The sequence below is a fragment of the Manacus candei genome, unplaced genomic scaffold (assembly GCF_025592945.1).
Source record: "Manacus candei isolate 608988 ecotype Guabito, Panama unplaced genomic scaffold, ASM2559294v1 h1tg000002l, whole genome shotgun sequence".
In the NCBI taxonomy this organism is placed as follows: domain Eukaryota; kingdom Metazoa; phylum Chordata; class Aves; order Passeriformes; family Pipridae; genus Manacus; species Manacus candei.
Genome location: NW_026138050.1, coordinates 2,622,857 through 2,646,643, shown reverse-complemented (window position 1 = coordinate 2,646,643; position 23,787 = coordinate 2,622,857). Strand labels below are relative to the sequence as shown.

Here is a 23,787-nt window from a genome sequence, read left to right as displayed (position 1 = left end):
GCGACCCGCCTCCCTCCGTTCCATTGGACTCTGTCCGGACGCGCCGCAGTGTCATTGGTTGAGAGAGGTGTCCATCACTGTCAAGCGAGGGCTCCGCCCTCACGGTAGTCCCGCCTGTTTCCCCGCCCCCGGTTGATGGACAGCGGGGACACTGCGACTGCCGTTCGCCATTGGGCAAAGGCCAAACCTTCTTGTAACGTTACTGGGTAAGGAAAACGTCAATCACGCGAGCCCCTTTCCGCCCCTAGGGCACGGTCCCGGCGCTGATTGGCTGACACGGATTTCTTGCACCCTGATTGGCAGCAGGCCTTCCCACCCACTCCGCGCCCATTGGTGCCTGAGGAGGTCATGTGGCCGCCCTTAGCAACGCGCCCGAGCTTCCTTAGCAACAGGCGCCGAGGCGCGGGTGGGAACCGGGGACCAGGAACCGGGAATAGGGGATCGGGGATAGGGGATCGGGAATAAGGAATTAGGAACTGGGCACAGAGCCGACTCGGAGCCTGCGAGTGAGAGGCCTGAGAGGCCGGGATCTCGGCCTCGGTGGGTCTCGCGGGGGGAACCGGTGGCCTCTTCCCACACACCGGGGAAAGGTGGTTAGAAGAGACGCTTCTAAAGGGACGCTTCTGAAGGGACGAATGACAAGTTCTCATCGCTGAGAGTGCCCAAGGCCAGACTGGACAGGGATTGGAGCAACCTGGTCTAATGGAAGGTGTCCCTACCCATGGGAGGGGGTGGAACGAGATGAGCTTTAAGGTCCCTTCCAACCCAAACCATCCTGGGATTCTACAAGAAAGGTGGAAAGGAAGGGCAAGGATGGATAAACCCAGAACTTGCTGCCCTTTAGTCTTTACTGAGCACAGATTTGGTTTGTTAATAAAAAGCCATGATGAGGACAGAACTCCCTAAACTCAGACATTTATCCTTCCTGTCCTATGCAAAAAAAAAAAAAAAAAAAAAAAATCAGAACAAATTCCATAATTACAGACATCTTACACAAGCAAAAGCTTGACGATTCCAGTCCTTCACACTGACTCATTAGCTGTGCACGGTTCTGGAAAGACAAATAGTCTCATGCCTCCAGGGCAACATTAGGGACATTTAAATTTCCATGAAGAATTTCATCACTGAAAGTGTTGTCAAGCATTGGCACAGGTTGCCTAGAAAAGCTGTGGCTGCCCCATCCCTGGAAATATCCAAGACCAGGTTGGACGGGGCTTGGAGCAACCTGGGCTAGTGGAAGGTGTCCCGGCTCACGGCACGAGGTGGAACTGGATGAACTTTAAGGTCCCTTCCCACCCAAACCATTCTGGAATTCTGTGACTCTGTGACTGCTGGAAATTTTAGCAGGGCAGTGATCTAATTTATTTTTCCTTTCTGTCCTTTAAGGCTGACACTTCTCACAATGAGTCAGTTTTACAATGACGTCGAGCCAAACATTATCGATGATGAAATGGTTCTGAAAGCCGTTGAAAAGACGTGTCCAGAGGACCTTGGAGAACTTGCCCAAGGGGAAAATATTAACTTTAAGGATGTGACAGAGCTACAGCTTAGCTTTAAAAGTGAGTATCAGAATATATGCATTCTTTCCTTCTTCTTTTGTTAGAAGGTAATAGAGCAAAGCACAGGGCGGGCAATTAAACAATCACAATTAGCTTGGAATTTTTATGTGAAAAGTAACATCTGGGCTTATACTTTTGGTCATCCCTGTGCAAAGTATGAGCGAGCTGATGGGTAACCTCAAAGCTGCTTTGCTTCCCATTGTTATTGTCACTGCTGTTCTCATTTAACATTTATATTGTGGTGACACCTACAGGCCACGGGCCTATAGGGCCCCTCAGTGCATGGACAAATCCAACCCCGGGCAGGCTCTGCCATGGCTGGTGATTGTGTGAGAGCAATTTTGGGGGTTATGGTGATTACAGTCCAATTTGGTGATGTCCTCTGGTCATCCATAGCTTTTTCACAGCTTGCCTCTTACTATCAAACCAGTCGTAAACTTGCATTCAAAAAGTGAAAAGGAAGAACATTTGGCTCAATATTTGAGTATTGGGGGGAGGGTGTTATAATTTGATGGGCAAAAATCTACTCTCGATTATTCATTGTGTGCTCCAGTAAAATAATGTGTGTATGAGTTGATTTCCTTAGAAAAGACTCCCTTGACCTGATCCTAGTGGATCATAGATTTGTTTGCACATACAAAATACAGACTGTGTGAATATTTTGTGCATGCAATTTCTTGCTCTAGTGTGCCCTCAGTAAATGAGGATAGCTGGAGAGCAACTGATGAGTTCTGAGAAGAGAAATGGGGATGAGAATGTTCTGTATTTCCTGTCACTTTGGTGCTGATGTTTTGATGTAGTGCCTAACAGCCTGCCCTTGTGATTCTGCTTTTTGGAGGAAGCTAAATGCAGGGATATTGATTAGTTCTAAACTGCAGCCTTCACTGAAAGAGTAGACTCTAACTTCCTCTCCTGTGATGAGAATGCTGGGAGCAGGAGAGTCATTTACAAAAGCAGGAGCTGGGAACTGCTAGACTGCAAATGCAGAGAAAAGCAGAGCTCATCCCAAATGTCCCTCTCGGAGCTGGAAGGGAAAATGAAGGTCAAGGCCTCCTACTGGTGGATTCATAAAGCCACTGGAGTGCAGGGCCACAGTCAGCAGCCCCTCCGCGCCTCGTCGGCCTCACTGATGAGCAGCGTGCACTGGTGCAGGACACTGAGGTTAACTGGGCTGTTTCATTGAAATCTCATCCAGCCAGTGCACCTCTGAGCTCTCCAGGGCACTCATCACACGCTGAAAGTCATTTTGGAGGTGGGACTGGACATGTTTCTCTTGTGCAAGACAGCGTGTCTGGTAAACCAAAAGCTGTCTCACATGAAAAGCAATTTTATTTTATTTTTTTTTTTCCCCTGTGGCTTTAGGTATCCTGCAGATTGATAATCTGTGGCGGCTGGAGAATCTGACTAAACTGCAGCTGGACAACAATGTCATTGAGAAGATAGAAGCTCTGGAGAGTCTGGTTCACCTTGTATGGCTTGGTGAGATACAGGCATAGGAGGTTGGGTCCTTCACAGGTGCAGAGCAATCTGTGATAAACCAGGATGTCACCTTTCTTCTCAAACACGACTGATAGGAGCTTTCCCAGGGAAGGCTGTCAGCTGTCTGTGTGTTTCCTTATTTGACTGTCAAATGTCAAAATGCCTGAGTATCAGAGCTGCAAAACAATCCTTCATGTGTTTCAAAACTGGGTTCAATACATTTGGTGTGGCAGGAACAGGATGCTGAGGTTTCAAGGTTGTTTCCAGGGTTCGTATTGTATTTGGAGATGACTTTCAGGAAAATTTATGGAAGCACCTCTGTGATTTAGAAGCATGTTTTCAAAGCTACTGCAGGCATTTCAGAGCCTGCAACCCGCCATCTTTACCCCTGCATCCTTAAGGGCTTGGTGTCATTGTTGTCCCAAGAAGTGCCTGTCCTTGTAGCCTTATGTGACTCCTTTCAGCTGCACAGATGCACAGCTTGGAGCATTCTCTGGAATTGTAGCCACATTGCTGGCTGGAAGTCTAAATATATCCTCAGCACGCAGGGCTGCAGCTCGTAAGCACATCGTGAGATGTCTAATGGGCTCTTCCACCCAGTTGTCTGCACTGTTCTGCTCCACAGATGACTGATGCACTTGTGAATCACCAACTGATCACCACAGTGTAAGCAGAGTGTTTTGAAGCACATTCTCATGTTCTGTTTGCCCAAAGGCTGCAGTGGTTCAGCTGCTGCTGCTGCACGAGTGTCTCAGCCACCCAAGTAACCTCATCAACTGTCTTTGGACTCTTGAATTGCTCAGTACTGGCCAGAGAGCAAATACTGCCCTTAGTCGTGGTGTTAGGATAGATGTTCTGGCAGGAGAAGAGGATGTTTCAAGGACTGAAATATCTAAAGTGGGTGTATGCCTTTGCAAACCTCCACTGATGTGGAACTGGGATATGTCTGTCCTATGAGAGTGACCACAACAGTGGCATTGGTGTGGCAGGTCAGAGTCTGAAAGAAACAAGACGAGGAGTGTCAAATTTGTCACAGAAATTCCTCACAGAAATTCCCCTCTTAGGGAATTTCCCCACCTCTTGTGTTTTGGGTTTCCCCATAAGGCAGAAGTCCCTTTCAGGCTGTGTATGTGGACTCTGCATGGAGTAACTTCAGCTGTTCCTCTTATTTAGAATTTGCATGGACAGTTGCAATGAGGAGATAGGAATGAAGAATGATTTAATGCCAAGCTTTTCCTGTGGGGACACTGACCACCCCTGAGGAAAATCTGTACATAAACTCCTAAATCCAGAGCCAGGCTAAATGCAAGGTCTGAATCAGGGCATTCTGCTGGAAATAATTTACCTTTGATTTCTAAACTCTTCCCCAGACTTGTCCTTCAACAATATTGAAGTAATTGAGGGCCTGGATACCCTTGTCAAACTGCAAGACCTCAGTCTCTACAGTAACAGAATATCTAAAATTGAGAATATGGACACGTTGCAAGAGCTGCAGATTTTCTCCATAGGGAAGAATAACCTGACCAATCTGGAAAATGTGAGTGCTCCCTGCCTTTGAAAAGATTCCTTGTCAAAGGATCAGATTTTCTAAAACTGACATTTGCCACTGTGTGTCCAAGCCCCTCCTTAGGGGAGAAAATTCTCCTTAGGATTTCTAAGTAGTCTAATGTCCACTGTGGTTTGGATCCTCTGTCCTGGTGTTGAGTGCTTCCTGCAGCCACTTCTCCTTTAGATTATTGACTCCTGGGGGCCCAGTTCTGTCACTGCTGTCAGCCATGGCAAAATTCCTATTGGCTCCCACGAAAGCTAGAAAAGGGATAAGTGGTTACATATGAGAAAAGGAAGGAGACTAGGATTTATTGGGGGTTCTTTTGAGGGCATTTTACCCATCTAAGACCTGTGATTTGCCTACCCCATCTGCCTTCTCTCTCCACCCACTGTCTAGATATTCCCAATGTGAATTTAAGTATTTCCTTTCCCAAAAGCATTAGAAACTCATAATTGAGTGTCATATGAATTTTGCAGTGGAGCAGAAAACATATTCCAACCTAAATGTAAAAAGAGCAACGAATTTCAAGGCTGTGTTTCCCCAGCAGCTGGAAGTACAGGTCTCTTTCCCTTTGGCACAGGTTGTCTATCTCAGGAGGTTAAAAAGCTTACGGACACTGAACCTGTCTGGGAACCCCTTCTGTGATGACAAGCAGTACATGCTGTTTGTTGTTGCTCATCTTCCAAACCTGGTGTACTTGGACTTCAAGCTCGTGAGAGACACCACGGTAAGATTTCTGCAATTCCCTGCTTGGGAAATCAGGCAACAGCTTCTTACAGAGCCTTTCCTTTGTTGGTGTGCCAGCAATATTCCAGCACTGAGGGCAGGCTCCCTGCAGAAATCAGGCTCACAGAAGCGCACAGTGTTTATTCTTCTTCCACCTAACAGCTGTGAACCTGTAGGCCAAATTCTATCAAATCTGACAGAGGAGTAAAGGTGTCAGAAGCACAATGTCTTCACAGATTTTGTGAAAATCAGCAGCTGTGTGTGGGAGAGGGGCCTGGTTCTTGCTGCCACAGAGAGGCTGCAGTGTGAGTGCAAGTCTTCTTAGAGAACTCAAAGAAATGAGTGTTGAGACAAGGATCCAGGGGGAAGGAAGCTTGGTGGTCCTGCTGCTCACAGAGACATTTATTTCAGTGGCAGACTGACAGACCATCCAGGCAAGGAGGTGCCTGGAAGCACTTCCCACTCTTGATTTCTGATAGTTCATCCTCACCAGTAACCCGTGGGATGCTTTTTCATCCCACAGCTCAAAGGAACAAAGATGAGGGGTTTTTTGTTCAGGTGTTTTTTTAGTAACCAAGGAACATGATTAATTGTAAATTTGTTTGGCACAGAGCAGGAGCTGTACTTGGAAGATACATTGCTCTTAGCATAGGACTGGAAGGGCTTTCCAGGTCATGGAGTGCAGTCCCTGCTCATCAGACAGTGCGTCAGAGAACTGCATACTTAAATTTGTCAAGCTTCAGTTTCAAGCTAATGAGGTTCTTGCCCCTGGTACTACCTTGCCATCCACTCCTCCAAAGAGCCTTCTTCCTCCCTAGAAAATGTATTAACCTCACTGGCTGATCAAATCAGAGCTCAAATTCTAGAAGTCAAAATAGTACTTCCTGCCAAGAGAGAAAAAAACAACTCCAAATATGAGAAAATGGAGAGAGAAAAGTTTCCTGCGACTGAATTAGCTCAGATGCACTGAATGCAGAAGCAGAGTAATATGCCAACAGAAAATGGTATGAGGAATGGATTAGAAACTTCATAAGTAGTTTAATAAAAAGCCCACGAATAGATGGAGATGCAGATGTCACTCAGGTGCATTTTCTAGAAAGATCAATTACCTATGCCCAGATTTGTTGAGCACTGCTGGATAATCTAATACAAATGCTTTATCTGTATTTCTCAGAGAGAAGATGCAGTTTCAAAGTATCAAGATCTTACAAAGCCCTTGGAACAAGAAGAGGCTCGGGCCCTTGCTCTTCAGGAGATAAAACAGGCAAAGCAGGAAGAGCTGGAGTACCATGAGGTAGGTTTTCTTTGGCTGGTTGTGTGTTGTCTCAGGAGAAAGAAGCACAAACACATATTGACTTGTCTTTTACATGCTTGGAGATTTAATGAGAGGTTAACATCGACTCTGCTAAAACTAAGGCTTGGATTAATCTCTGTGATCCCTGAATCTCATCTTTTGAATGAAAACAGGAACTGCTGTGGAATACACATGACATGGGAGAACATAATTCTTTGGGCTGAACAATGGAACTACAGATATAGACCCTGGAAAGCTAAATAGTAAATCATACCCAAGGAATTTATCAACCTGACATGAGATTGAGAAAATTACAGGTCTGAGGGAACTGTTAGAATTTTCATAGGGAAGTGACTTTTTTTCTCCTTCACACTAAGTTAATGGCTTTTCATTAGTTTTATGGTTAAACTCTTCAGGGTTTTGAGAGATCCCTGTAGTCCTGTGACCAGACTGAAAACAACACCAGGCAGAATGGTGCTTTCATTTGTGGCCTGGCTCTGTATTTCAGACCTCTGGAAGGTCACACGGGCTGAAGAGCAGGAGGTGGTTCAGTGACAGGGAGGATGTCTGCATGTTTTCCCTCCAGCCCTCTCCAAAGTCCACTAACACTTTACCTGAAAGGCTTAAAAGCCTTGCAATATGTGTTTGTATGTGATAAGGTCATATATTGGCAACTGGCACAGGTTGCCCAGAGAAGCTGTGGCTGCCCCATCCCTGGAAATGTCCAAGGCCAGGCTGGATGGGACTTGTAGCAGCCTGGTCTAGTGGAAGGTGTCCCTGCACGTGGCAGGAGGTTGTAACGAAATGCTCTTTAATGTCCCTTCCAACCCATTCTATGATTCTATGATTCTATGATATGAGATTAAACAGTGTTTTCTATCCTTAGGCTACAGAGTTGTAGCAGCAAAACCCCTGGGGTGGGTTTCACTCCAGTTGCAAGGTGCTTTCCTGGCTTGGTTGGTGTGTCTGCTGTGTTGGTATAACTGTGTCTGCACCAGTGTTCAGCTGCTGGTGAGGTGCTTGTAAGAGAGACACATCCTGAGGACTGGCAGCAGGTTGGCATCTGTATTTTACTTATTTTCCTCTGTTTCTCTTCAAAGACAGCCTTTGTTGAGCACCTGAATGGATCATTCCTGTTTGACAGTCTGTATGAAGATGATACAGAAGCTGCCAAACTGGCTTCCCTCCCTGGAGTGGGGGACCTGCTGCAGGCATATCCTTCCTGGGTTTGGAATACCTACAGCTAAAAGGTAATGCCTGGAGTTAAGAAAGAGGTGTACCCACAGGGACTCTTCATCCTTTGCTTTTGTCCAGGGCTGAAAGCTACATTGATCTAAGATCTGAGACAGTCTGTGTTCAATTTTGGAATGGTACCAAAAATTACGCTGCAAGACTGTGAGACCACTGACAGCTTTAAGGCTTGATATCTTGTGAAATATGAGGGCTCCAAACAAATGGTTCATATTACTGGCAAGCTGGCCAGCCCAGCTTGAAACATCCCATTTGTAAAACCACTCGTTTCTATCCCCGACAGGTCATGAGATCCCAGCGTTTTAAATTCTCACCGTTGTAATTACCATATTCCTTTTCCTTCCCCTGAACCAAACACAATTTCGGCGGCCTCCTTTTGTGACCCCGCAAGAATCAAGGCTTTGTACTTTCTTTAAGTCTGCAATCCACTTAAAGTTTAAAATGAGCTGGAAGATAAATCTCTGTCAGTTGGATTGTGAGAGCGCAGCCGCTAAAATCATGTTGAAATTGAAGTGGTGGGAGATAGGAACAGACTAATCAGAACGATACGAGTCGCATATCTCACAACCTGCCAGAACTGGCAACGGGAAGTTTCCAGGCCAGCACATTTTTCTGATCATTGCTCCTACACGGGGGAGCAGAAAGCAGACGCTTTTTTTTGGCCTTTTTTCTTTTCTCATTCAGATTAATAGAGTATTGTCAAGGCCAGTAACTTGACCTTCCTTAAAATTGCATTACACTGTTGGGGAAAAATGCATCACGGCTTAACTACAGTAGACTCCAAAAACAATTCCGTTGCCAAGATAATAGCAGAAGAAAAATTGACGTTATTTTTGTGATGCTACCAAGTCAGTAGTTTATTCTGTGCTCTGGCTGTAGGCTCCAGAGCTGTATTTATTAACTACCCAGGCACTGTATTCACACTTGTGAAGATAGATAGGGTTGTACACTTCCTTCTGCTGCTGTGTCAGAAGAGTCAGACAAGTGTATGCATTTCCTTCTCTACCTCAAGGCTTTTTGCCCCCTCAAATTGCCACAGCTTTCTCCGTACCCTTAAGGCAGCAAAATCCTCTGCATAAAATGTGAAGGGGTGACCCAGTCCTTCCCCAGACAGAATATTTGGCAGCCTGCTCCCAGCAAGAACCACAGGGTTTACATAAAAGTAGCTTGTAGCTCTTGTTCCTCAGATTTGCAGAGGTGGAGGGAACATAACATGTTGCTCCACTGAACAAGCAAAGCCCTTGACTCTGCTGTCACATACAGGAAGGAGTTTGTCTCAGTTTGTGGGAAACTGTATAACTATGGACTGGAAGAGTATGAAAAACGAGAAGCTGAAGTCTCTGATTTCTACAAAAAACTTCATGAAATTCTATTAGCCAGCCAGGAAGAGAGCAAGAAAGCAATGTTTGACTTTGAAAATCGGAACAAACAGGTAATTTATACTTTTGTTTGTTTGATACATGATTTCTCTACATCATATGCCAGCTTTTAATGTCACTGAAAATGAGGGTGTACTCCACTAAAATTAGGAAAATTATTCTGGATTGACACTGCTGTAATGGGAATCAGTATTTGATGCCTAATGGCAGAATCACAGAGTGGTTGAAGGTGGAAGTGACCTGTGAAAGTCATCTGGTCCAATGCCCCTGATCAAGCAGGACCACCCACACCAGGCTGCCCAGGACTGTGTTTGAATATTTCCAAGGATGGAGACTCCACAGCCCCTCTGGACAACCTCTTCCAGTGCTCACTCACTGATATCTTCTTACAAGTTTTTTACAGTATAGATTTGCGTGAAGAAAAAATGTTTGTTTTTTTTTTTTGCTAATATGACATCATACCATAATGTTAAAAGTTTTTTAGTAGTTTATGTTGGATAAAAATTTGGGAATTGAAATTTCCACCCTTTGGGCAAAGCACAGCCAGTTAATACAGCCTTTATCTATACTGGAAATTCAGCATAGAACAAAATGAACATGTCATAAAATTATCATCTCTAAAGGTAAAGGTCCTTCAAGGCTCTGCAGAAAAAAAGTGGCTAAACAGAGTGGAGTTTTTTAGCTTGGTTTTTGCCATCCAGAAAAGTTACCAACATTTAAGAAAATGGATATGCTCAACCTTTCTTTTAGTTTAAATATTTTTATGAAGTTGATTTAAAATATAGATTTGTCAGATTAAATGCCATTTCCCTTCTCTTTGATGTCTCTGATAGCTCTCCCTTCATTGAAAAATGGGGAAGAAAAGGAAGGAAATTGCAGGGTATTCAGTTTATTTTCAAGTAATTTTCTGCTTCAGTTCATTTTGTCAACAACAGCTCAAAGAACTATAACAAAAAAAAACCCTCAGATGAAGTTATTGTAATGTATTTCTAGTCTTTTTAAAGCAGAAACTCTTTCTTTTCATTCTGTTCAACTGCAGCCACCCATTGTGGCTGCTCAGGGCGTAGCTTCTAGCTGGATCCCTTTCTAACCATGCATAATAGATGGATCATGATTTTGTTTCCACAGGAAAAATAAAGGGGGGAGGTGGTTAAAGCCTGGTAACACTGTCAGCTGAGAGAGCAGGTCCCTGACAAGTGACACCAGCAGAGTCACGAGCGCTGGCTGCAAACCAGGTCACTTTTGTTCCAGCTGCTGAGTCACCCTGCTCCTGGGGCCTTGGACCTTGCTGACTCATGCTGGAAAACTGGCTCCAGCAGCTCTGGTTGGGACATGAGTTGGCAGCACTGCCAGAGTCACAGGATCACAGGATAGTTTGGGTTGGAAGGGACTGAAGGATCCTCCAGTTCCAACCCAAAGTTTGATGTGCATGTTCAGTTAAACTTGCACTTTAATTCCCATTATACTTTCCATAAAAAAAACCCCTAAAACCAACAAAAGAAAGCTAAAATAGCACAAAAAGAAAGAAAGCCCAAAGAAAATCCAAAATCAAGCCCAAAGAAACGGGACAAAGGCCAGATTTTGGCTCTTCATCTTTGATGACCTACAGGATCAGCTATGGACTGAGCTGCAAGGGCATGGAGGGACAGGACGAGGGAAAATGGCCCTAAGCTGAAGGAGGGGAGTTTTAGATTGGATATAAGAAGAAATTCTTCCCTGTGAGAGTGGTGAGGCTCTGGCACAGGTTGCCCAGGGAAGCTGGGGCTGCCTCATCCCTGGAAGTGTCCAAGGCCAGTGTTGGACAAGAGCAACCTGGTCTAGTGGAAGGTCTTCCTGCCCATGGCAGGGGGTAGAACAAGATGGACTTTAAGGTCCCTTCTAATCCAAACCACTCTGTGATTCTCTGAACAGGACACAGCATGACAGTTTTCATATAAATATTGGAGGAGTTGATATCAAAACTGAACACAGTGTTTTAACAGCATTTCCGTAGTCATTTAAAATTGCTGGAGGAGTTCAAAAGGCACAGAGGCCCCAGCAGACTCCAGTCTGTGAGCCATTCTTAGGGCTGCTTGTCTGGCTGTAATCCTTTCATGTAAACTTGGGTAACCTGTAAAATCACTGTGCTCTCTGAAGTTGGTTACGGAGCATTAAAGGCCTTGAACTTTGAAGTTATTGCTCCCAGAGGTGCAGCTTGAATGGTTCTGGAGCCTTTTGAGCCTCCTAACTTGTTTACATTGGAGAAGAAGATACCTTGCTCTCCCCTTCCCCCTTTTAACACTGCAAAATTTAGATAATTCGGTCCATTTCCTTTGGGAGTGGTTTTCATCAGAATTCTTTATTTTAGCCCGTTCCATTCCCACTCAGGAGAAGTAGATTAGATATAATAAAACATATATATTTTTCCTCCTTTTTTTAACAATTGTTAACTTATTTTAAACAGGTTTGAAAAGAATACATTGCTCAGCACAAGAGGATTTTTTTTTTTGATCCAAGAAAACATAAATCTTGCCTGATACAAAACTGACGTCAATATTTAATTCTGAAGGGCAATAAATCCTTGCTGTAAGGGGAAGGCAGGCAATGATAGGTATTCCATATTCAGAATACTAAATCCTGACCCTATGGAAGTCAGTCAAGATACTCCTTGGTGTGAAGTGGATCAGGATTTAGGCCTGCTTTTCTTTCTCTCGAGTAATTGTTAATCTCTTCTTCGTGGCCAGCAATGTCAGGAATTTAATATTATTCCTTTTCTTTTTTTTGCTTGAAATGTGTCAGAAGGCAAACCAAAGAAAGGCCAAAGTCTTCTGCTGAGTGGAGGATGAGGAAGCATTTTCCCAATCCCACTGCACTGCCCCTGGATCGGGATCATTAGTGCAGTAGCAAACCTCAGCACTGTTGACTACCCAGTATGTAAATGTGGAGACTTCCCTGAATCATCACATTTCATTTCAGCTAATCAGCAGCAGGAACTTTTCTCACATATGTAACAAGTTAATTAGATTGCAATGGAGTGCTGAACACAAACTGTAAGTAATTTATGTATCTCTGTGTTTAGAGGCTGGATGAGATTCATCATGCCAGGAGTTACGATGTTGCTGAGTCTAAACGAGCCGAGTGCCAGGAGGACATCCTTCAGCTGTCAGGTACACTCATGACCTTGGAAGCACTGCTATCCAACGAGCTGGAGGTAAGGACCAAGGACACACCTGTGAGACCTCACAGCCAGAACATGGGGGGTGTCACTTTTCTATTGCTGTACCCTTGTTTAGCAGCTCATTCCACAAAGAGGGGAGCACGGGACTTCACTCAGGCTGAAGTTTTGTCTCCATCTTACTCTTCCTCTGCTCAAAGTTGATATGGGTGAAATCAGGCCCTGCACACCTTACAAGAGATTTCTGTTTCTCAGAGCAGAACACTGTACGTCCTTCCCATCTCCCCAAGCTGATTTCCCACACTTCAGAGAAAGGGAGGTTGTGCAGTCATTTTATAGGTCTGCACAAGTCACTGCATAGCATGGGGTGTGCATTTGGGATTCTAGAGGTGTAATTCTTTGAAGCTGATCTTTGCTATGAATAAAATTACACACATTCCTGCTCAGCTTACTGCATTTGCTTGCATAATAGCTGCCTTTTGCTCCCCAGACTTTTCCTGAAAAACTAGGGCAGGGCTGCTAATGTGCATCTTCATTTAAGGAAGAAAACCCAAGTAGTCTGTTTAAAAATGAACAGGCAGGAGCTGTGGCCTGTGTGCAAGCAGAGGCAGCAGTTTACTTTTGGGAGTGTGGATGGCAGAAATCAGCAGCTCAGAATGGATCCTCAGCGCATCAGGATTGTGCCTTTTAGTGTTTCCTGAGTTGGCCTTCACTATCTGTGGTCCCTGATGGGATGAGCAGAAGCACTTTTCCCCCTGTGTGCCTTCCTGGATGTGCAGGATTTGGGTATCAAGACATTTAAGTGCAACACTTCACAGATTCTCCATCAGCCATTTCTGAGGGAGGGAATAGGCAGCAGCAATTTTAATTTCTGAAGACTAACCCAAAAGCTGCAATAAGCCCAGGCAGTGGTTATGCTTCTGACAAGAGGCTCTTCACACAGACAAGGAGACATGGCAGGGGGTGGGAATACAGCCCTATCCAGGCATTCCTTGGGTGAGGGTAAGGAAGGATCAGCTGGCTTGCCCCAGACACTTGGTAAAGGCATCATTCAGTCAACTTCCCTCCAATAAACTGATTCTGATTTTCTGTCCCTGAAGGAGGAAAGAAAATCTTGCAGCACTTTGAAAGCACTTTAAATGCTCGAGGCAGTTTAGTTTCTGACTATGCTAATAACAGCAGTGAGTCCAAATTACAGTAAATTGTAGATTCCTCCTAGACTCCCTGACTCCCTGTTATGTTTATGCAAGTTTTCATTGTGATATTTCCTCTTTTTCCCCTCTGTTAAGGAGCAGTTACAGGGTTTTAAAAGAACCATTGATGTCATAGTATCAACATTCATGGAAAATGTTAAAGAGATATATCCTTTTCACAGTATGTTGGCCTGGACCTCTCAGTGATGTACTACACCTCACCTCTAAATCCACAAATGAGCCATCAAGATAAAAACTTTATTTTTTAATTTTATTTTTTTTAATCAATAGCAAATATCTTTTCCCAGCCTTGAGGAACAGTCATTTAAGGTGCCCAGCTTCTTCCTGTGGAGACTGTGGAGAGCACAAAAAGATCTAAATTCTCCTGTGCTGAAAGTCTGTGGGACTTGGGCAGCTTTCACCCTGTCGGGAATTTTCTTTTCTTCTCCACACAGAGAAGACAAAACCATGGGAAGATCTGGTTAGACTGTTTTCTACATACATTACTGCCATAGCAGCCAATGAAATACTTACAATTCTTGTTGAAATTTCTTTAAATGGCCTTCATTTTTGTGTTTGTGATGTCTTCTGGAAAAAAAGGGAGATGAGAACACTGAAGTGCTTCAGTGACAGGTTACTCTACTTTAAATCTAGAAATCTATTGGCCTGGTGCAAATAATTGCACTGCACTCAGAGCTCAGCTTTTACCTGGAGGCCTCCTCTGATTTCTCTTGCAAAGCTGGGTCCTCTTTCAGTTCTGTGTCATTTTTAGCAGTGAGATGAGGCCCAATGTGTGATTAAGAGCTGAAAGTAGATACCCTCCACCACAGCAGCTTCTGGGGGCAGCCAGGCTCCTTCCTGCAAAAGCCACTGTGGACACTTAGTCCCAGTTACAGGAAGTTGTTTAATCTCCACTGGTGAGGGGTGTGGTCAACGTTTTCCTTGACATCTTCTGTACGATGGGCCAGTGCCGGGACCTGGAAAACCAGCACCATGAAAAGCTGATGGAGATTGCTCTCACCACATTGGAGAAATCACTCAAGGGCAAGCTTGAGGAGGATTTGCCAGCTGATGTTCTAACGGTGAGGGCACCAAAAAAATCCATCTCTGGTAGGGAGTCAGCAAACAAAGGAAGCCACAGCCTCTTCTCTGAAGGGACAGGATTTCCAGGAGACTCAGTGCTGCCAGAGCCATCCCTGAACCAGAGCATAACCTCCTTCTTAGAGGCCCCACTTGGCTCTGGACATCTCCACTGACTAGGAGAGGGGATAACTGCACTGCACGTTTCCCTGGGTGCTGCCAGAGCTGGTGGCAGCAGCTCAGGAGGGATGCTGAAGAAGTATCTCTGCTGCCTCCAGCACAACTCAGTGCTCTGGCTGATTTCCAGGCACTCAGGCAGCATCTTTGCAGCATTCACTCACAGCTGGTTTTGTTCAGACTCTCCCTGCTCCCACAGCAGAATCTCAACAGCGCTCTGAATTTCATGCACTGGGGCTCTGTTTGCCTCAGTGATTTCAAAAGCCCTTCTTGGAGATCCCCCAGCCCTCGAGCTGACCTGGAGGCAGGATGTGACATTTCAAATGGAGCCTTCCACCAGCCCCTCAGTCTTGCTGTGAGAGCAAAGATCCCAGGAGCCTTCCCAAAACCACGGGGATTGTTGCAGTGCTCCTGCTGCCCTTTTTGCCTTTGTTATTCCTTCGTTTAGTGTCTCAATTACTTGAGTTTGCATTAGCTGTGGTTTTGCTCTGTCCAGATTATCCCAGCCTTCCGTAACTCCAGGTAATCAAGAGCTGACAGACACAAACCAGACCCCTGAGCCCGGGGGGAGCTCTCTGCTTTATTGGCCGTGCAGATGGTGGTGGTTCTGCTCCGCTGCCACGCACCCATTTTGCCTCGCTGCCATCCATTTCCAGGGAGAAGCAATCTCCATTTGTCCAACAGCTGCACTTGGCTGCAGAAGAGTCATTACGGGTTAGCAAAGCCACCCTCTATTTAGAGCCATGGGGGAAGTCACTGCTTCCATTAGAAGCTGGGACTCTCCAAAAATGAAAATTTACAGCCAGTGCCACCAGTGCAGGAGACCCTTCCAAATGTGATTTTCCATTTCCAGGGATGCTGGAGCATATGCAGCCGTGCTTCAGCACCAGCTGCACAGGAGCCCTGCCTGCACATAGCTCCCAGCACGTGAAACCAAGGTTGCTTCCTCAGTTTCCCCACCTGCACTAGGGATAAAGCTCCACTACACCGTAGTAAGGCCAAGGGTAAAACATTGGATTCATCCCCATGACTAGGGATATACCAGTTTGAACAGAGGGCTGATTTCTCCCCTGGAGCACTGCAGTTGCTGTTCTGCTCCCTCCGAGCTCTGCTGCTTTCATTGTGTGCCCACCCCCTCCCCTCATCCGGTCACGTTACCTCCCAGCTCCTCGTGGACAAAAACACCATTGTCAACGCCGTCAACATGTCCCACAGCATCCGCCTGCGGAAGATTGATAAGCGGGAGAGCGACATGCTCTGCAACACCTACCACTGGCACATCTCTGTGACAGAGAAGGTAAGAGACCCTTGTGCTCAGGGGGACGGGGCACAGACAGCTCTGGCCCAGGTGGCAGGGCCACTGCGAGGAGAGACCCTCCTGGACCTTTGCTGGAGCTCTCTGTGCTCCAGGGACCCCGGGAAGGGACCCTGACACACCTGCAGATTCACTGCTCGGTTTCAATCTGTCCAGGCTTTCCAAACTGAGAGCGACAGAAACCGTGCCTGTATCGAAAGGATCATGTCCTACATCAACACTCTCCAGAAAGAGCTGGATAACACAAAGATCTAGGAGCCTGTGGAATAGGGCTGGGCAGCTGCCTCAGCTGGGGGCACACAGGACAGCCCCCAGCAGGAACAGCTGCCTCTATGCCCGAGCTGCCTGGGACGTTTCCAACCAAAAGCACGTTTCTTCCATCCCACCATAAACCGCAAATAAAAGCTACTTCTTGACTCTGGAAAAGCATCCGAAGCTCTGTCTCTTCCATCATGTTGGCACGAAGCCCGTGCAGGCAGCTCAGACCTGGTCACAGGGGGTTATGGATCAGCTGTGAGCTGATTGAACCAAATCATCGTAGCATATCATGCCTGAAAGCTTCGGTACCTGCAAGCACAGTGGCAGGAACCTGTGAGCCGCAGGCACGAGGCAGCAGCTCAGGAGAGGAGCGCTCTCCATCAAACCACCCCCGAGATAACAGCAGGTTTCCAGCTCAGCAGGCACAAGGCTGGCGGGGGCTCTGCATGCCTGGGAGCCTCATCTTCCCACCGCCTCTCGCAAGCGGCTTTTCTGCAGCGTGAGCAGAGCAGCCCCCAGCCAGCAGGAAGGGAAATCAATGGTTCCACAGGAGCTCACGCGCCGCCGCTCACGACAGCCAAGCGAGGAGTCATTAATTCCCCTCCTTGCTCGGTGACAGCCGCTGCCACGCTCGCTTCTGGACAGCTTCTGAGGAACGGTGCTGGCCGGGGCGGCGCTGCTCCAGGCAGGCAGCAAGGAGAAGGTGGGAAGGTTAAACGAGAGGGTGGCTGCCTATGCACACCAGGGAGGGAGCGGGTCTCTCAGAAAACCCCGTGGCTGGTGCTGCCTGTCAAACACTGATTTATTTCATCCTGCTCCGTGCTTCTGAAAATGGCTGGAGCCCAGGTTGCCCTCCTCTTGCTCCAGAACTGCACAGTTGTTTCCTTGCTATCTCCTCAGCTGCATGGAGAGGCTGGCACAGTAGTTAAGTGTGTGCTCCGCTCCATGATTTTAAATGCCTGGAGCTATCCCAACACCTGCCCAGAGTCAGGCAGCTCAGGACCCACCTCATGGTTTGGTGATTTAAACAAAGAAACACACAGCTTTTGGTACCTCACAGGGGCGAGCCTTTAATGGAACACAGAGACCCTGGTGTTACAGGCAGGCACGCCGAGGGATGAACAACAGATGCAGTGGAGTCTGTTTTCAGATTTCCATAACAAGTGTGTGTCAGGAGCTGGCAGCTATGAAGACATGTGGCATATGCTGGGTATGTCTGTGCCGTGCCCTGCCCAGGAAGCTGTTTCTTCCACAGGAGCTCCTCAGATGAGTTACAGACGCCAGGAATGGATGGAGCTGCTGCCCTGGGGAAGCTCACCTTGACCTTTCCTCCTTGTGGGCTCAAACTGCTGGCACTGCACTGCAGCAGGCAGGCCGAGTGAGGAATTGCCCACAAAGTCATAGCACGTGAGGCTGATCCCAGGGAAAACAGGATGGCAGGAGTGCTGGCCTACCATCCACTGGGTCAGGCCAGCAATTCCCAGGTGGGAATTTTCCCCTGTGCCCAGCCCAGCTGCCTCAGTCCTGCAACAGCTTGTGTTTTACAGTTGAGCTCTCTGAACAGAGGTGAACAAAGAGAGTCCCAGCTGCCGTGCGGGCACGGAGCTCACACAGGTCGTAGTCGTGGGCCCACTCCACCTTGCCCCAGCGCCGAATCTGAAGGAGAGGAGGAACATGGACTATACTCAGAGCTGCTCAGCAACTTTCAGCCTTCCTCCTTGTGTGTCAAGCACAGGTAATCCCCCAGAAACATTCTGATCATTGACTGCTGGGTTAAGGACATCTCCAGATGAGGACATGCTCCATCTGTACTGGGGTATGAGGCAAAGCCCCTTAAAAGGACAGTGAAAAGATTCCCAACTTCAGCCACTTTTGGGGAAGGGAAAGCTTCACACCAGGCTAATTTCCAGCAAGCTTGGTAGCTTGGCATCTACCAAGGCCTCCAGGCTGGATAACCCACAGCAAGAGAAGCCAGCCACAACTTTGCACTTCAGATTAGAGAGGGAGAAAAGCAGCCATCTGGGTTCTGTGAAAAGAAACTGGCAGCCCTGGGAGCACTCTGGGCTGTTGTGCCCATGGTGTTGCTCTGCAGCAGCACACTCCAAACGCTCTCAGACATGGAGACTGGTGGAGTGGAACGTCTCCTGCTATAGCAGGCACTTCCCTTGGCAGTTATTTGTGGTGGGGGATGCATTTGTCATGCTGAGATTATTGCTATTTGAATTATAGGGCTGTTTTGTAACATAATTTACCTGGTATTCTTCCTCCAGGCGAGACAGAAGCACAGCTTTCTCTACTGTAATGTGCCTGTCAATCAGGCCCATGGACAGGATCAGCGATTTCAGCTGGGTGATTACAAATTCTATACCTGGAAGGGAATAACCCAAAACAAACAGGATTCATGGCTGTTTTCTACAGCTTTACAGCACCATCTTCACACACTCTGAAGAGGCAGGGAGGGTGTGACAACCCCTCAGGGAGGGCCAGTGATCCTCCCACCTGCACCTGGACACTCAGATCTGTTGTTTAACAGCAGGCACAGAGCACTGTGCTGGCCCTGCCACCACAGTGACAAAGGCCATGCCCTGGACTCCACCTCCTTTTAGTCTGCCACAATCCCTCCTCCCTGTGCAAAGGGAAGAGATAACCATCCAGGCCTGAGCATTCTGTGTCTTTTGTGGGTTTCACTGCCTGCTGCTCATTCAGGTCCTGAGCAGAGCAAATGTCACTTCATTTCTTTATCTTTTAGGTGTCATTCAGCAGGTTCAGGCAAGAACAAGTGGGTTATAAGGATAAAAAAGTGAGGACAGTGCACAGTGTGGGCACTTTGGAGTACTAAGCCCCATTTCTTTTCCTGGTAACAAAGCTGGGGATTAAATAATTAGAAGGTTTGGCATTAAAGAAGTTATTTGTGCTAAGGGACCAACCAGCTTATGGGACAGCACGGTCAGACCCTGAACACCAGTGGCACTGGGGAGACTCCCTGCCCGTGACAAACACAGCTCAGGGCCTGGCCTGCAGATTTAAAACATAAACCTCAACACTCTAAGCAGGAGAAGAAAAACATTATGGACACTCCCTGCCCTGTGGAGAGGAACCACCTCCTCAGTGGCCCAGGCTGAGCCGACAGCTCCCGGCCCAGCCTCGCTCACCTTGCAGGGCCCACATGTTGTAGGATGCCAGATGGCTGATGAAGGTCTCCTTGGTGCTGGCTGGGATGTTGGGCCCCAGGATGCTGGTCGAGGAGCCAATTGTCACATTGTACCTGGAATGACACCCAAGCCCTTGGAAAAGCCCAAGGCTTGTGGAGCTGTGGCTCTGGCAGCCACAAGCACCAGAGCTCCTGGGCTCAGCAAGGCAGGGCATAATCAGACAAAAACACCTTTAAGCTCTTACCTTTTCTCAGCCCAGTCAACCACTGGATCCCATTCGTTCTTTTGCAGCTCTGCCAAGGCTGGAGGCTCCTCCACACGATAGCTGGGACAAAACCACAGTGGATGGTCACTCCCAGGCTGGGACACTCCTCTGGGAAGGACACTGACCCCACCAGACCACAGCAAGAGCAGCAAGGGCCTGCTGTCCCTCCAGGTAGCAGTGACTGGGAACAATCCCCCCACTCTTCCCTAAATTTGGAGCTTTTTATTGTTCCAGGAAGGACAATTCTATCTTACTACAAAACAGAGCAGTGAACTGGCCAAGTGAAAATTGCAGGTAGCCCCAAGCCACAAGATGCAGTGAGGTTTAGCAGTTAGAGGAGGAGACAAATCCCACTGGAACTCTGTGTGGGGCCACTTATGTCTCTCCTTGCCCAGCAGCTCAGTTCAGCATTCCCTGCTCCCAGTCTGACCAAAGCCATGGGGGAGGGCCAGAGGCCTGTCTCACTCTCCCTCCAGGATCTGTGCAGCTGCCAGTGGAGTCTGGGACTGTGAGACAGGAGCTTGGGCATGAACAGGCTTACTCCTGCAGCCCACAAGGACTTTAAAGAATGAAGAGCCTTTTCCTACTGGTACAAGTAGTCTGAGGTGTCTGTACTGGCACAGGAGTACATAGGACTGGTCTAAACTAATTCAAACCCTTGGGCCCAAACCAGCACAGATCAGAGCCCTGCCATGACCAGGTTACAGCAGACATTTGCCTTCACTTTCCCCAACGACCTCCCCAAAATCCAGCTGGGCCTCCACCTCGTACCAGAGAGTGTCTGTCTCCAGGAACTTCACAGCCGCTCGGATCAGCTGCGTTTTGTTTCGCTGCGTGGGATTGTCCAGCGCCGTGTTGCACAGAGTGGTCTGGGGATAAAGGCAGTTTAAACTGCTGTTATTCAAGGCTTGGAGAGGCAGCAGCTTCCATGGTACAATGTCAAGAAGAAGCAGAGGAATTCATGGCACATGGAGAACCGAGGGGTGCAGCTAAAAGGGAGTGCAGGGCCAGAACGTGGCTTGTGTAATAGGAATCTCCTCAGAATCTTTCAGAACCCTTGGGAGTAGCCCATTAAGCAGCAGGGAAGAGGGCTCATGGACTGCCCCAGAGCTCATAATTTCCTCCTGTCCCTCACTATTCCCAATAACACTGTCCAGCCCCTTCTCAAGGCCCCACAGTGGCAGAGATTCCCCCTAGACAAGCACCTAGCCATGATCTAATCACCTCACAATTGCAGGGTGCCCAGAGAAAGTCCTGACCTCTTGTCCCTGTTTCCATGGGCATCAGGACAAAATCACAGAATCTCTTAGGTTGGAAAAGAGCTCCAAGATCATCAAATCCAACCTTTGACCAATCACCACCTTGTCAACTACATCACAGCACTGAATGCCACATCCAGTCATTAGGAGCAGGACAACCTGCTCCCTCCACATCCTGCATCTGGAGACCGTTTGGAGGTCTCAGCATCCCACCCTGCTGTGCTCACCAGGTGCATTGTGTAGAACTTGATGGTGTCTTTCTGGGAATCCCACTCTGTTGCCACTGCAATGGCCAAAGCCTCGCTGGGGACAGTGAAGAGCTTGGCCTGGGGCGTTTTCAGCTTTCGGTGGTCCAGGTTTATTTCAAAGCCTCCTGGGGAATCAGAGTAGAAATCCTGGGGAATCAAAGAGGAGCAGGCACTAAGGAACAACAGACAACCCCACAGCAGGAGCAGAGTCAGAGCTGGAGCTGGGGGAATGAGGGACCAGGAATACTCAAGTTTCCCACCACCACTTGGAAGCTGTTTCCCACCACACAGCTTTGCCATAGATGAGGAAGGGGCAGAGCAGCTGGTGACAAACACCCCCCTCCCACAGCCTGGACTGTGGGACCCATGCTGACGTGGTGTGGGGTGATGACATCCCTCCCAGGGACCATCCTGTGGCCCTACTCACCTTCTCCTTGCGAGATGCTCACGTTCTGGTAGAACCTCTTCCTCTCTGGGGACAGAAATAGAGTCACTCAGGTGGCACTTAAAGGATATTCAAGCCCCTTCCCTTGCTCCCCATCACAGCCCAGAACAGACAGAGCCCCTAGTGTTGTTGAGGTGGCCTGGCCACAAAAATCCAGCCCTTCATCCACAGTTTCCCAGCACTGCACTCCAGTGAGCTCCACTCAGCTGGGAAGCACCAGGAAACCGGTGACAACCAGAGTGCACAGCTGGGAAGTGAATGGAACCAGCTGCACTCCTGCCAGGCTGGGAGCTCAGCTCCCTCTGCACTGGCCTCCAATGAGTTCCAGAGCATAGCAGGGGTGGTTTCCAAAGCAGACCTGTCCCAGCACTCCCAGTTTCACTTCGGGGTCAACCTTTCCAGATTCTCCCCCTACAATCACATTTGACAAATTAATCCCTCAACTGCCTCATCCAGCTCTCTGCTTCACAGAATCACAGAATATGCCCAGTTGGAAGGGATCCACAGGGATCATGGAGTCCAACCCTCAGCCCTGTACAGCACCATCCCCAAGAGTCCCACCCTGTGCCCCAGAGGATCATCCAAATGCTCCTTGAGCTCTGGCAGCCTTGGTGCTGTGCCCACTGCCCTGGGGAGCCTGTTCAGTGCCCAACCACCCTCTGGGAGAACCTTTTCCTAATATCCAACCTAAACCTGCCTTGACACAACTCCAGCCCATTCCCTGGGGTCCTGTCCTTGGTCATCACAGAGCAGAGATCAGTGCCTGCCCCTCCTCTTCCTCTCCTGAGGAATTTGTAACTGCCACGAAGTCTCCCCTCAGTCTCCTCTTCTCCAGGCTACTCAGCTTAGGAATACACCTGCTCCATGCAAGGTGAGCCTGAGGGAACTGCAGGTCTCGTTTTAGGAGCAGCCTCCTTCCCTACCAGCACTGCTGCCCACACTCCCAACACCTGAGAGCAGGACTACTTGTATTCCAAAGGCTCACATCGCTCCCACAAGGCAGGAAGAATCCACAACCCATTCCCTTGACAACAGCAACCAGGTTGTTAATCCCAAACCCATAAATCTGACTTGTGAAGGGCACAGCAAGCAGGTCAGGCTGCAGGTCTGTTATTCCTGGCTAAAAAAAGCACATTCCCGCTGGGGAAATGGAAGGATTTGCTCAGGCTCAGCGACCTGTGAGTTTTGGGGCCTCAGAAAGTGCCACAGGCACAGCTCTAAAAACAGACTGAAGTGTGTGTGTCCCCCAGAGGAGCCCTGAGGCACATCAGTGGGCTCCCAAAACCCTGCCGTGAGTCACCGCGACTCTGCAGCCTCACCTCGGACAGAACGAGACTAATCTTACTGCCCTCAAACCCACGCGATTCCAGCAGAATCGGCGGAGGGGACACACGGCCCAGAACACGCCTGAACAGCCCCCCCTCCGCGGCTAGGTCCCATCCCCCCAAAATCCCTAGAAAACAACAAAACACAAACCCACGAGTGAGACACTGGTGCACTGAGGACTCCCCCGTGCTGCCAGCGAACCCTCGGCTCGGAACACCCCCTAAAGCCCGGAGCAGGGTGCGGGGGGAGCCCCGGCACGGGACCGCTCTCTGCCCGTGGGGAGCCCGGTCCACGCGGGGCCGTTCTCCTCCCGCCCTCAGGGCTCCGATCCCAGCCCTGCCCTGGCCCAGAGTGACCTGGGGATCCAGGAGGACCCCTGGGCAGCTCCTCCCTTCCCCAAGGGCGGCTGGAGCCTCCCCGGCGCTCCCTCACCTCCCGGCGGGGCATAGGCCCGGCGCCCGCATGGCCCCGCCGGGCCGCTCCCGGCAGCGGTAGAAGGCAACCGGGGAACCCAGATAGGCAGGGAGCGATCCCACAGCAGCCGGCGACACCCGCGCCACATCGCGACAGCCGGACACACCACCCGCCCCCCCGACCGTGCTCAGCGCCGCTCCCTGGGCGCCGCCATCTTGCCGGCGGCCTCAACCAATCCCCGCCGCGAACTACATTTCCCAACAG

General features: G+C 48.5%; 2 protein-coding genes across 2 annotated transcripts; one reads left to right on the top strand and one right to left on the bottom strand.

Annotated features, from left to right (window-relative positions):
* The first annotated feature begins 1 nt into the window (after position 1).
* DRC3 (dynein regulatory complex subunit 3) lies at positions 2-16,577 on the top strand. Its single transcript, XM_051779362.1, has 13 exons — positions 2-206; positions 1,387-1,559; positions 2,922-3,038; positions 4,409-4,575; positions 5,168-5,314; positions 6,488-6,607; positions 7,708-7,823; positions 9,119-9,290; positions 12,296-12,427; positions 13,681-13,751; positions 14,543-14,666; positions 16,007-16,138; positions 16,313-16,577. Exons 1-13 carry the CDS (start codon positions 136-138, stop codon positions 16,409-16,411), a joined length of 1,641 nt encoding a protein of 546 aa, XP_051635322.1. The 5' UTR covers positions 2-135; the 3' UTR covers positions 16,412-16,577.
* Positions 16,578-17,458: 881 nt separating this feature from the next.
* Positions 17,459-23,763, bottom strand: ATPAF2 (ATP synthase mitochondrial F1 complex assembly factor 2). Its single transcript, XM_051779045.1, has 8 exons — positions 23,542-23,763; positions 21,766-21,810; positions 21,318-21,463; positions 20,603-20,700; positions 19,811-19,891; positions 19,567-19,679; positions 18,667-18,782; positions 17,459-18,070 (listed from the first exon to the last, which is right to left on the bottom strand). The coding sequence occupies exons 1-8, from the start codon at positions 23,669-23,671 to the stop codon at positions 17,933-17,935; spliced, it is 867 nt and encodes a 288-aa protein (XP_051635005.1). The 5' UTR covers positions 23,672-23,763; the 3' UTR covers positions 17,459-17,932.
* Positions 23,764-23,787: the final 24 nt, after the last annotated feature.

Coding starts and splice junctions, on each gene's coding strand:
- ATPAF2 (XM_051779045.1), bottom strand. CDS start 23,671: ATGTGGCGCGGGTGTCGCCGGCTGCTGTGGGATCGCTCCCTGCCTATC. Junction 21,811..23,541: donor GGCCTATGCCCCGCCGGGAG/GTGAGGGAGCGC, acceptor TTCTGTCCCCAG/AGAGGAAGAGGTTCTACCAG. Junction 19,680..19,810: donor GTTGACTGGGCTGAGAAAAG/GTAAGAGCTTAA, acceptor GTGTCATTCCAG/GTACAATGTGACAATTGGCT.
- DRC3 (XM_051779362.1), top strand. CDS start 136: ATGGACAGCGGGGACACTGCGACTGCCGTTCGCCATTGGGCAAAGGCC. Junction 3,039..4,408: donor GGTTCACCTTGTATGGCTTG/GTGAGATACAGG, acceptor ACTCTTCCCCAG/ACTTGTCCTTCAACAATATT. Junction 16,139..16,312: donor ACATCTCTGTGACAGAGAAG/GTAAGAGACCCT, acceptor CAATCTGTCCAG/GCTTTCCAAACTGAGAGCGA.